At 41.5% G+C, this 12,957-nt stretch overlaps 2 protein-coding genes across 11 annotated transcripts in view; one reads left to right on the plus strand and one right to left on the minus strand.

Annotated features, from left to right (window-relative positions):
- TSGA10 (testis specific 10) overlaps positions 1–2,153 on the minus strand; it is a 164,006-nt gene extending 161,853 nt beyond the window's left edge. For all 4 annotated transcript variants that reach the window (XM_063695607.1, XM_063695603.1, XM_063695604.1 and 1 more), the window contains exon 1: positions 1,879–2,153. The gene's annotated coding sequence lies outside the window, so the exon portion shown is untranslated. The remainder of the gene's footprint in view (positions 1–1,878) is intronic.
- LIPT1 (lipoyltransferase 1) lies at positions 2,134–6,936 on the plus strand. Of its 7 annotated transcripts, none has more exons than XM_063695614.1 (4): positions 2,198–2,237; positions 2,668–2,730; positions 3,485–3,610; positions 5,695–6,936. In XM_063695614.1, exon 4 carries the CDS (start codon positions 5,696–5,698, stop codon positions 6,815–6,817), a length of 1,122 nt encoding a protein of 373 aa, XP_063551684.1. In that variant the 5' UTR covers positions 2,198–2,237; positions 2,668–2,730; positions 3,485–3,610; position 5,695; the 3' UTR covers positions 6,818–6,936. The 7 variants fall into 7 exon arrangements, with proteins under 7 accessions (XP_004031528.1, XP_055234462.1, XP_063551682.1 ...); XM_063695613.1 differs by lacking the exon at positions 2,198–2,237 and adding an exon at positions 2,248–2,554; XM_055378487.2 differs by lacking the exon at positions 3,485–3,610 and having other exon boundaries at positions 2,152–2,237.
- The last annotated feature ends 6,021 nt before the right edge of the window (positions 6,937–12,957 follow it).

Consider the following 12,957-nt stretch of genomic DNA (forward strand, 5'->3'; position numbering starts at 1 on the left):
AAAAAAGGCTAGATGCATGCAGGATCCCTGGGGAAAAAGAGTGAGTTCAGGAGCATGGCTTTTAGACTTACCAGGTTTACAAGGCAGTTGTATCTATGGAACTAAAAAATATAAATTTTGACGTTGTATACAGAATGGTACTTAGAGCCATAGAATGAATGAAATTGCTTAAGGAAAATGTAGTGTGAGATAAAGATCTGAGGAACTCCAACATTTAGGGCTGACTAGAGCAGGGTAGCTGGCAAAGGGGACTGCGGAGTTGGCAGTGAGGCTGGAGGAAAACCTGGCAAAAGGGACTGAGGAGTTGACAGGGTAATGTCAAAGTTGTCCACAGGAATCTCCAGGTTGAGGTAGTCAAATGAACACTTAGATGAAGACTGAAAAGTCCACTGGATCTAGCAATATGAATGTCACCCGTGACCTTAGCAAAAGCACTTTTGCTGGAATAATGGGGAAAAGCCATTTTGGAGTACGTTGAAACAATGAATGGGAAGTGAGAAAGTAGATACTGGATGTATAGCAGTTTTTCCAAGAAGCTTGGCTCAGAAGGGTAGCAGACAGGATGACAAGTGGAAAGAGAAGTGAGGTCACTGGAGGATTGTTAAAGAGTACAGCATGTTTGAGTGTCACTTGAAAGGTTCCAGTGGAGAAGCTGAAGAAGTAGGTAAAGGTAAGAATAACCAAGGGACAGAAGTCCTGGAGCAGGGAGGAGGGAATGGGATTCTTTAAAACCTCTTCATCAAGAAACTAGGGGGAAAAAAAAACAAAGCTGTACCATCTCAGATTTCAGAGAAAGGGAATTTAGAAGGAAGTAATATAAGCAAAGAGCAACAATATTCTGTGACTGTTTTTAATAATAACTAGGAAAATTCCTAGTGCAGTTAACTCTGAAAATTCATTCCCACCTGCATAATACAAGATAGACTTACTCAGAGTGACCTTGGTAAAAGGTGTGATAATAAAGAAAGGAGGTGTCATTATGTCTTCATTGTAGCTTTATATGAAGCCCTGGTCATTTACCGTATCAGCATCAGCAAACTGAACACTGAATGATTCTTACTCCAAGAGGCAAGTCTTAGTGGTTTCTATTTTAACTGAAGGAGAGATTAATTTCTGTGCAAGATTGAAAAAGGTGACCACAAATTCTTTGGGCTTCTTTCATCAAGAGGTGAAGTCCATTACCCCACGCCTTAACTCTGGGCTGGCTTTGTTGTTGTTTTGGCCAATAGAATATGGCTGAGGCGCTGCTTCCAAGATTAGGCCTGAATTGAGATGCCCTAGCAGCCAGGCAGCACCTGCCAGAGCATGAATAAGGCTATCTTGGACCGCCCAGCGTAGCCAACCCGTGCTGAATGAAGCCACATGAATATGCCCAGGAGAAACTAGCAGAGGAATCACCCACCTTGCCCACGTTAGAGATATAAACCACTATTTGAGGCAGTTTGTTATGCAGCAAAACTTAGCCGAAACTATTACCTTGCTACCTTGACTGCTGGTGTAATTTCCCATCTCATGGAGTCACAGAATTTTCTTGTCAACTGCAGTGAGTTGGCAAATGGGAATGATCACTAGCCTCAGTGTGTTTTCTGATCCGCTCCATCCTGTATTATCATCTGCGAATACCGTTTTTCCTTTAAATGCAATGTGTCTTTCAAAGCTGACTTGAATTTCTCACCTTTCGAGTTACCTGCCATTTGGACTCACTTATTTGGAGGAGATATGTAAAGACCCAGCGTAATACCTGTATGCTCAGTAAAAAGTATTTGCTGGTACTCCTTCCTGCCCGTCGTGTGACCTGACTGCTCTGGGCTTCTGGGGGCTCCCCCTAAACTCGCTCCACGAAATGACCCCTCCAACCTGGCACGCCCGCTCTCCTACCTTCGCCCAGGGCTGGCCGTTATCTCTGTGCTGTCACGCGGGGAAGTCCCATCTGAACTGGGGCCTTATGACCTTCGGTACTTTTATTCGAACGTAGCCTGCGTCCCTGCCTCGAATCTGGTTCCCGCCCTGAAGGACCCTTACTTAGCACTCCTGCGGGCTGCCGGGACCCCACGGCCTCGCAGGCGGAGAGACTAGGCGCGATCCCTGCGCGCCCCTCCTTCTCTGGCGCTTCAGGGGGCCGGCCCTCAGGGGGCGGGGCAGCATCGCGCGCAAGGCCTGCCGGTTGCTCGGGGTCGTACGACGCACTTTTCCAGCTCGAGCCCTCACGAGGCCGTGGGTACGACCGGAAGCCGCAGGTGGGTGAAACGGAAGCGCTTCAAACCGGGATGTTGCGGACCGTAGCGCGTGGGCGGCCGTGGGGCCTTGGGCGCGCGCGGGGTCTCTGGCGGTGGGTCAGGACCTGCGGGTCGCCTCCGCCGGTGTTGAAGCCTCCTGTGTGCACACTTTCTCCTCAGCACTTGGGACGACCTAATTTCACTGTTAGGAACGGTTGATCCCGAACACAGGAGGGAGGGTAAATATCGTAAAACATGTTGGACGCTAGCTGTGTGCACGCCCCCTGGGAGCCAAAAGGGCGAAGTAAAACATGCACACGACCGTAATGAGATTCTGAGTAAGTTGTATATCATTAGAGAGGAGACAAAATAATAGGGTCTTGGCAAGGTCTTATGAAGAAGCTGCGCCTGCCTAGAAAGATAGATGGGATTGTGCTGTTTTCGCTTTCAGTTCAGTGATGGGGAGCCGTGTTTGGCAGTGCAGAGGTAGCGAAGTGTCCCAAGAACATGGAAGGTAAGGAAGTCTTCCGAGGAAAAACTTCATAAAATTAGTCATTAAAGGGTGAGAGTAGAAAGATTCAAAGTGATTTTGAAGGAACAAAATTTAACCAGACCTTCAAAGGCTTGACACTATCCCAACGACTATGAAATATCCTGAAATACCGTGCATTACTCAGTCGGGGTCTGATCCGCTACTGGAGCATAGAATAAAAAAAGAGGGGCACACCTGTGCTAGATGAATCCACGCCTTCTCTAGGGGAGAGAGGGTATCCCGGCTTAAGAGCAGGGGCTCTCCTGAGTTAAGGAAGTGTCTTCCCCAGAGCCCATTCCGTCAGACGTTCATATCATGTAACTCAGTCCTTTTCTGATTATGTATTCACCAAGCAAACTTAAGAGTTGGCTTGTCACTAGTCCTACAGTGAATAATTGCACAGGCTCATCTGAATATCTGATAGATGGTCTATAGTTCTCTTTGTAAATCAATAAGCTGGCAGTCAGGGATTTTTGGACATCCCTTTGTTTTCACTTTTTCTCACTCTGTGATTTTTTCTTATCTTTCGGGGTTCAATTGAAATGTCACATCCTCACTGAGGTCTGTTTATTGGTTTATGTGTTCAGGTGCTTAGAACAGCTTCTTGCATCTTTTCTCACATGATGCCTTTTTAATGAGGCTTAGCCTAACAACCCTGTTTAAAATTGCAATGTAAGTTTTCTCACATACACAGTTACAATCCTCCCTTTATCAGCTCTACATTTTTTTTTAATAGACTGAATCTCGCTCTGTTGCCCAGCCCATGTCGGCCCACTGAAACCTCCACCTCCCGGGTTCAAGCGATTCTCCTGCCTCAGCCTCCCGAGTAGCTGAGATTACAGGCGCCCGCCACCACGCCCAGGTAGTTTTTGTATTTTTGGTAGAGACGGGGTTTCACCATGTTGGCCAGGCTGGTCTCAAACGCCTGACCTCAGGTGATCTGTCCACCTTGGCCTCCCAAAGTGCTGGGATTACAGGTGTGAACCACCTCACCCGGCCATCTACTTTTTTTAATAGCCCTCCTTATCACCTTTATTCATTTGACTCACTGATGAATCCCAAGTGCTAAGAACAATGTCTGTCATGTAATTGATGAGAATTTTGTTGAATTAATACCTTTGTTGTGTTTTATTCACACTGTATATACAATACCTGGATGAAGAGAGATATTTTGAGCACTATTAAAATACATGCATTGGCTCAGTACATGAATTGGATCAATTCTGGAACCCTAACAAGATCACATTTTTGACCAAAGTCAATATCTTGGACTATAGTTAATTTATCAAGGTAAATGCCACTTTGATGTGTCTTGATTAGGAATCTTTGTTCACTTGAGGGAATACATGGTATATGATAGGAACAGTAAGCACAGAATAGAGATGGGAAAGGGAGAACCCTGTCATAACAGTTAACATTTCATATTTGCCAAACATGAATGGCTTATGCATATTAACACATTTAATTCTCTCAACCATTTTATGACGTCTGAGGCCACTGAAGCAGCTAGAGGTTAAACCACTTCCCTAAAGTCATTAGTAAGTGGCAGAGCCAGGATTAAAAATTTAAGTCCTTAACTACTTTGCCATCCTGCCACACTCTGCACATGCAGACAAGAGTAAGAGCCTTAATCTTAGGAAAAGATATTTCACAAGATCTTGGACAATCTCCATATCCACAGACACCATCCAGCTTATTAGTGACCACCACTCCTATTTGTTACTTTCTCCTTTAAGGCTGCCCCCTACCTGAACTCTGGATCCCAGTACCATCACTTTCTCAAGGACCTCCCTTCTCCAGTGTTGCCCTCTCTTGACTCCCCTACCAGCATCTAAACATGCTCAGATCTATTGCATCTTAAGTCCTCTCCTAACTCCACATTCCTTTCTACCTACTGCCCTAGCTTTTCCACTTCACAACTAGAATACCCTCATTGTATCCACCTTGGGCCTCCTATTTACTCAGTACATCTGGTTCTTACCAAGATCACTGATAACCTTCTTGATACTGTTTAATAGATCCTTTTCAACCCTCATCTTATTTGCTCAATCTTTGGCATTTGGCACTGTTGACCATCTTGTCTCCTTGAAGCTTCCATAATAGCATATTTAAAATTTTTCTGCCTTTTCTTCTATCCTCAGCTTCCTTTGGGAGCTCTCCCTCCTTCTTCTGTATGTCCGTTAAATGTTGCTGCTCTTCAGTCTTATGTCGCAGGCCCTTAAATCTTCTCACTGAACCACCTTCCTGTGGCCTCAGTTACCATCCATTGAGTTCTGTGCCATTGGCCACTAGTTCAACACAGTCAAAATGAACCAATTATCTTAACCCCATACTTCCTCTTCCTATAAATGGGGAGGGAAATGTGTGTGCATATACATGCTTAGAAATAAAATGGGTTTACACCAAAATGTTAATTGTGATTAGGACTATCAATGCTTTTATTTTTTTCTTCTTGCTTGTCTGTATTTTCTCATTTTTCTTGATGAACATTTGTTACTTGTGAATTCTACATAATTTGGCTTTAAGATATAGGTAATGTGGCTGAGTGCAGTGGCTCATGCCTGTAATCCCAGCACTTTGGGAGGCCAAGGCGGGAGGATTGCTTGAGCCCAGGAGTTTGAGACCAGCCTGGGCAACATGGTGAAATCCTGTCTGTAAGAGAAAAAAAAAAGATATATTACATAATGTATTTGCAGCAGACTTATTGTTTGAAAACTGTGAAATTATTTCAACTGAAATTATTTGAAATTTGTCTTCATTTATTTCTTTTGAATACTTGGTTATAGCATTGCTAAAGACTAATTGTAAAGCTAAAAGCCAAAAGCAACTGCACTGGATACTTAAGAGATAAGTTTGGATTAAATAACCGATAATTGATAGTTAGAAAATAGAATTTAATGTTCCTTTTCTCGATGAATTAATTTGTTTGTCTTCCATTTTTAAAAGCATGCTGATCCCATTTTCAATGAAGAATTGCTTCCAGTTACTTTGTAACTGCCAGATCCCAGCAGCTGGCTTTAAAAAAACAGTAAAAAATGGGCTCATTTTACAGTCAGTTTCCAATGATGTCTATCAAAATCTGGCTGTGGAAGACTGGATCCATGACCATATGAATCTAGAAGGCAAACCAGTTCTATTCTTTTGGCGGAATTCTCCCTCTGTTGTAATTGGTAGGCATCAAAATCCTTGGCAGGAATGTAACCTGAATCTAATGAGAGAAGAAGGTATAAAACTGGCTCGGAGAAGAAGTGGAGGAGGAACAGTCTACCATGATATGGGTAATATCAATTTGACTTTCTTTACAACCAAAAAAAAGTATGATAGAATGGAAAATCTGAAATTAATTGTGAGAGCTCTGAATGCTGTCCAACCCCAGCTGGATGTGCAGGCTACCAAAAGATTTGACCTTTTACTTGATGGACAGTTTAAAATCTCAGGAACAGCTTCTAAGATCGGCCGGACTACTGCCTATCACCATTGCACTTTATTATGTAGTACTGATGGGACGTTCTTGTCTTCTTTGCTAAAGAGCCCTTACCAAGGGATCAGGAGCAATGCCACTGCTAGCATACCTTCCTTAGTGAAAAATCTTTTGGAAAAGGATCCCACTCTGACCTGTGAAGTACTAATGAATGCTGTCGCTACAGAGTATGCTGCTTATCATCAAATTGATAATCACATTCACCTAATAAACCCAAAGGATGAGACACTGTTTCCTGGAATAAATAGCAAAGCCAAAGAACTGCAAACTTGGGAGTGGATATATGGCAAAACTCCAAAGTTTAGTATAAATACTTCCTTTCATGTGTTATATGAACAGTCACACTTGGAAATTAAAGTATTCATAGACATAAAGAATGGAAGAATTGAAATTTGTAATATTGAAGCACCTGATCATTGGTTGCCATTGGAAATACGTGACAAATTAAATTCAAGTCTTATTGGCAGTAAGTTTTGCCCAACTGAAACTACCATGCTAACAAATATATTACTTAGAACATGTCCACAAGACCACAAACTAAACAGTAAATGGAATATTCTCTGTGAAAAAATTAAGGGAATAATGTGATTCCAAGTAAATGTCTTAATACAGTTTCAATTAGAAAATAAAATGTCTCATACTTGCACATTGTATGTCAAAAAAACCCTAGTCTCTTTTAGTAACTTCAAAAAAAAAAAAAAACAAAACACAACAACCTAGTCTCAGTAACTTCTCCCCATCTGAAATTATTTATCACCTATCCCTATCTGTGTATTTCTTCTGACCTCTAGGATCCTCTTTCTTCTCTTTCTTCCTTCATTGATTTTATTTTATTTATGTCATTTATTTATTTTGAGACAGAGACTCACTCTCACCCAGGCTGGAGTGCAGTGGTGCGATCTTGGCCCACTGCAACCTTTACCTCCTGAGTTCAAGTGATCCTCATGCCTCAGCCTCCCGAGTAGTGGGACTACAGGCTTTTGTCACCATGCCCAGCTAATTTTTTCTATTTTTAGTAGAGACAGGGTTTCACTGTGTTGGCCAGGCTGGTCTCGAACTCCTGGCCTCAAGTGATCCGCCGGCCTCAGCCTCCCAAAGTGGTGGGATTACAGGTGTGAGCCACCATGCCCTGTCTGTTCATTGATTTTAATACCTGGCATGTATTTATATTTCAGCTGCTGCTGCTTTTACTCTCTTGGGGCTATATATAATATTGGACACTCTGACCTCAGACTTAGTTCTCTGTTTTTCTTACCTCTCGGAGATATAACCCAGATTTCTTGCCACCTCTCCTCATATCTCAAACTCTAAAATTCTCCCTTTTAGTTATATTTTCTTATCTTTCTACTCTCCCACTAAAAATCAAGGCTGTTGCACTTTTCTAAGCTCTTAACCCTCCCCTAATCTCTCCTTGCATCATTTCCCTTCTATCCCAGCCTGAAATTTACTTTATGCTTTACTTTCTTACCAGCATTCTCATTTGCTTCTCTCCTTTGACCTTCTACCATAGCCACTTTTTAATTTTAGTCTAAACAATTGATTTTCTACTCTTTTTGGCAGGTGATGCTGGGGGGAAAGATCATATAATCATTGAAGATTAGCCCAATTTGATATTTATAATTTTCAACTTATGTATCTTTCTGCTGGTGTCAGATTTAATTCATCTCTGGTTGAGCTCCCCTCATTCTTAAGGGGAATGTTTCCACTCTTCTCAAGCTCAGAATTTCACTACTCTTACCTTGTCACAAACCTTGATTCATAATTTGGTGAGAGTTGAGGCCTTCAGAAATGAGTCCCTCCAGCCCCCATGGCCCCCCCTCCTCCCCTCTCCACTCCGTTTCTCTTCTTTCAAGACAGGGTCTTACCCTCGCCCAGGCTGGAGTGCAGTGGCATGCTCATAGGTCACTACAGCCTTGAACTGGGCTCAAGTGATCCTGTTGCCTCAGGTTCTGGAGTAGCTGGAACTACAGGTGCTCAACACCATGCCCAGCTCCCTCTTTATTTATGAGTTATTTTCTTTTAATATATCTCAGTAGTTCCAGGCCCCATCCTTTTTTTATTTTTAGGAAGAGCAGGCATGGACACAGGGTTTTGCCTACAATTGATTATCTCAGAGTGGGGGTAGGGTGAGTGATTTTATTTTTCAAGGTGTTCTTGGGACAAACATGATTGGCACTTTAGCAGGTTTAATGGGCAGGTCCTTTTGTTATTTAAAAGCAATATTAAATACCAAGAAAACACAACTTTGAAGAGATTACTCATGAGCATTTCACACTTGTTACCACCTATGAAAATTATTTTTTGAGAAAGGTTAAAAATCCTGATATAATGTGCTTTGGTGCAGTAATACCATGTTTCTCCAGAGAGAGGATATCATCAGGCAAAGGGTGTTAAGGGCTTCAAGTTCCAAATTGGAAATTTGACCAAGTAACCCCTGAAACATATGGACTCAAGGTATGTTTTGCAGTGGTTTCCCCAGAACTTTCTGAATGTTTGCATATGGGGATGAGAGAGGAGTCAAAATGGCGCATAGATAGATAGATAGATAGATAGATAGATAGTCTTATTTTTTTGAGACAGAGTCTCATTCTGTCACCTAGGCTGGAATACAGAGGTATGATCTCAGCTCACTGCAACTGCTGCCTAGTGGGTTCAAGTGATCTTCCTGTCTCAGCCTCCCAAGTAGCTGGAACTACAGGCTTGCACCACCACGCCTGGCTAATTTTTGTATTTTGAGTGCAGACAGGTTTCACTATGTTGGCCAGGCTGTTCTTGAACTCCTGACCTCAGGTGATCTGCCTGCCTCAGCCTCCCAGAGTCCTGAGATTACAGGTGTGAGCCACTGCACCTGGCCTTTACTCCTAGATTTCTTATGAGATTGGATGGATGGGAGCATACATGGGGAGTAGGGGAGTGTATATCAAAAGTTTGGTTGGGGTGTATTATATTTGAAATGTTTGTGTGCTTCTGAGATGTCATACAGGCAGTTGAATAACTCCAACGAGAAGTCTTGGCTTAACTTATAAATTTGAGGGCTGACCGCATATAAATAGTATTTTAAGTCATGAGAATGAATAATTTTAGACTTTTATAATTCATCTAAAGTTTAAATTTTAAACTATTAAATATTCAGCATCTGGGTCCCCTTATATGTTTGCGGACTTCTCCACCTGGTAGGAGGTAGAGCCTACTTCCTTCTATGGAAACAAAAGTTTACTATACTCTTTCCTGGCCTTCCTTGAAGCTCAGACGTGGGCACATGACTTAAGCTGTGCCAATCAGATGCAACTGCTCCATATTTTGAATTAGACACTAGTGATGCAGAACATCTGGAATGATGAGAACCCTTCTCTGGAAGTAGCGACAGGGGCCTGAATTTCTGGGGTAATGAAGGCAGTGAGGCTAGCGTGATAGTTTCCAAGCCAGTGATATCAGTGGTGTAGGCTACTGCATCCAGCCCTTGCATCAGTGTCAGCAGGGGTGTCATCTGATTAGTTCTGGGTAGTGATTCTAGATGTGATTTTTCACTCCAAAACCTCTGTGTCTGTCTATAGCTCAACTACCTACTATTCTTATAATAAACCCCTTTTTTGCTTATATCAGGTAGGAGCAGTTTTTGTTGTTTTTTACTAAGAACACTCAACCATGTAATCACTTAGGGAAAGAGTGTGAATTAAAAAAAAAAAAAAGGTTACTACCTAGTACCTAGCTTGGGAGAACTTCGGTATTTAAAATGTAAGAAGAATGGAGGAAGAGAGTGTGTTTCATGAAAGTCAAGAGTTTCAAGAAGGGAGTAGCCAACTGGGTCAAATGCTTCTGAAAGTTCACATAATACGAGAGTTTAAAAGTGCCCATTGAATATGGTGGTACAGAGATCACTGTTGACCTTAGCAAAAACGATTTCAGTGGAGTAACTGGGGCAGTAGCCAGACTGAAGTGAGTTAAAGCAAATAGGTGGTGAGAAAATAAGAAAAAAATAAAAAAACATACAGAGAACACTCTTTGAAGAAATTTTTCATGAAGAATGAAAAAATAGGGTGGCATCTGGCTCGAGATGTGTGTACTAATAGGAATGATGCAGTACAGCAGGAGAGATTGCTCTAAGGCCCAAGTCCTTGTGGAGGCTAAAGGAGGTCAGGTCAAGGTCACTGCTAAAAATCTGGCCATCATCCTTATATATTAGGAATACTGACTCTAATTTTATAAATTTGATCTCTCATTTTTTTAACTTAGTTTATGTTTCCTTTTACTCAAGTTTTGTATATTTACATGACCAAGTCTTTTGCTCTTAAGAGTTCTGGGGCTTTCTGTTATACTCAGTTCATTAAGTGGGGTTTTAAATATATATATATATATATATATATAAATTTTTCATTAATTAGCTCTGTAATACATTTAGATTTCTTTATATGGTGTCAACATCATTACAGAAAAATTTCTTCATGCGAGGTAAGACAGAGGCCTTAATGTTATTTTTTCCAACCATTTGTTGAGCTCTTTCTCCACTAACTTAAAATGTCACCTTTATTACATATTAAATACTCATTCATACACAATTTCTCTCTTTCAAATGTGTTTCTGGACTCTTTTATTCTATCCCACTGATTTATTTGCCCATGCCTATGCCCATACATTTTTAAGAAAATTATTGTAGCTATGTCTTTATAGCTGGTCAAGCAAGTCTCCTGGTGTTACTCTCTTTTGTCATTTAATTTATAAATTAAGTTAGAGAGTACTGACATTAAGTCTTCCCATTCAGGAATACAATTTGTCTTTCTAGTTACCCTAATTTTCTTTTATGTCCCTCCATAAAGCTTATAGTTGTTCATATAGTTCTTAACACATTTCTTGATATATTTAAGCTGTACCTGGTAGGCTTCTGGTGCTCTAATTAGATCTGGGGAAAGAACTCCAAATATCTAGAATGGATAGCATATCTGTAGACTCTTTTCTTTAAATATCACTATGTCTTAGCCAGGATTTTTATAGAAGTTGGATAAAAGTTAATTGCACAGGGTTGTGGATTGCTAATTCTCTATAGTAACAGATTCATATGCTTTAGAAATCAGAATTGTTATTTTAACATGAAAGTAAAGAGGCCTAACACATGTTCTTACCTTAATTAAGAGCCACTCCATTTCCACGTGGCATCGGGTACTGGGCAAGATAAGCAAAGATACTCTGCAGAAAGGAACTTCGGATCAGGCCAACACTTGTTCAAGTGTTTTCCTGAGACCCTGAATTTCCATATGATACAGCTTAGCAAATTAGTTTGAGTCTAAAATTTTTCAGATTCACTATTATCAGCACCTGAACCTGAAAAGATTTAAAAAAAAAAATCAGGAACTGTTCTGGAAGCCCTTCCTGGCCTTTTATGCCAGCTCCATCTTGTACCTACCAGCTGTCCCACAAAAGGAAAACAGTGTCCAAGGCTTGCCCAAGACCACTCTGTCCAACCTTGTTCCCATGGTCTCTACCTTTGGTCCTCTACACTGTTTTAACTCTGTTGAATAGTCCTCAGATGTGACATTTATATGTGCACTCTCCAATACTGAACACTGGTACTATAGTTTTCCTCTTACATATGTTAGCTTAGCTGGGTTTTTTTTATTTGTTTCTTTTTTTATTTTGAGATGGAGTTTTACTCTTGTTGCCCAGGCTGGAGTGCAATGGCATGATCTCCGCTCACCGCAGCCTCCACCTCCAGGGTTCAAGCAATTCTCCTGCCTCAGCCTCCCAAGTAGCTGGAATTACAGGCATGCGCCACCACGGCCGGCTAATTTTGTATTTTTAATAAAGACGGGGTTTCTCCATGTTGGCCACGCTGGTCTCAAACTCCTGACCTCAGGTGATCCGCCTGCCTTTGCCTCCCAAAGTGCTGGGACTACAGGCGTGAGCCACTGTGCCCAGCCAGCATGTTCTTTGAGCTGTGGACCGCCCACTACCTCTAGCATACAACCCCTCTTCCAGCCTGTCTCCGTGGAATCTATTCTGTCTCCAACCACACAACTGGCATCTGGATGAAAAGCTTACCCAGAACAGTTGATTCTAAGCTGCAAGGCTTTACAAATGTGCCAGCCAAAGTCAATGAGCTGCAAAATGCATTTGGATAACTGAATGGGTTGATTTGCCTTCATGGAGTTAGGTAATACTGCACAACTGCATGATGGTAAATGTTTACCAAAGACAATTATCTTAATTGTAACAAAATTAACATTTTACTTTCCTGTTTATTAGACCCGAAGCCCATCTGTCTCTTTTTTTTTTTTTTGAGACAGGGTCTGGCTCTGTCACCCAGGCTAGAGTGTAGTGGTGCAGTCTCAGCTCACTGCAGCCTCAACCTCCTAGGCTCAAGTGATCCTTCCACCTCAGCCTCCCAAGTAGCTAGGACTATAGGCACATGCCACCATGCCCGGCTAATTTCTTTTTTTTTTTTTTTTTTTGCTGATACAGGTTGCCCAAGCTCCATCTGTCTCTTTAAAAGCACTCTAATCCATGGTGTCTTTCCCTCCTGGACTTAAAACTCCCACAGGCAAAATTAAGATCTAATTCATCTTCCTAATAGATGTTTATTATTTGTTGACATGCTCCCGCAGCCAAGTAACAGAGAAGCTGGTAAAATGTTTAAATTAGCTGTGTTACTTGAAAGAAACATTGTAAATCTGCTGAGTAATATATTTACAAAAATATTTAGGATTGTTCCTACAACTGAATGATGGATCCATAAA

This window comes from Gorilla gorilla, chromosome 12 (genome assembly GCF_029281585.2).
Source record: "Gorilla gorilla gorilla isolate KB3781 chromosome 12, NHGRI_mGorGor1-v2.1_pri, whole genome shotgun sequence".
In the NCBI taxonomy this organism is placed as follows: domain Eukaryota; kingdom Metazoa; phylum Chordata; class Mammalia; order Primates; family Hominidae; genus Gorilla; species Gorilla gorilla.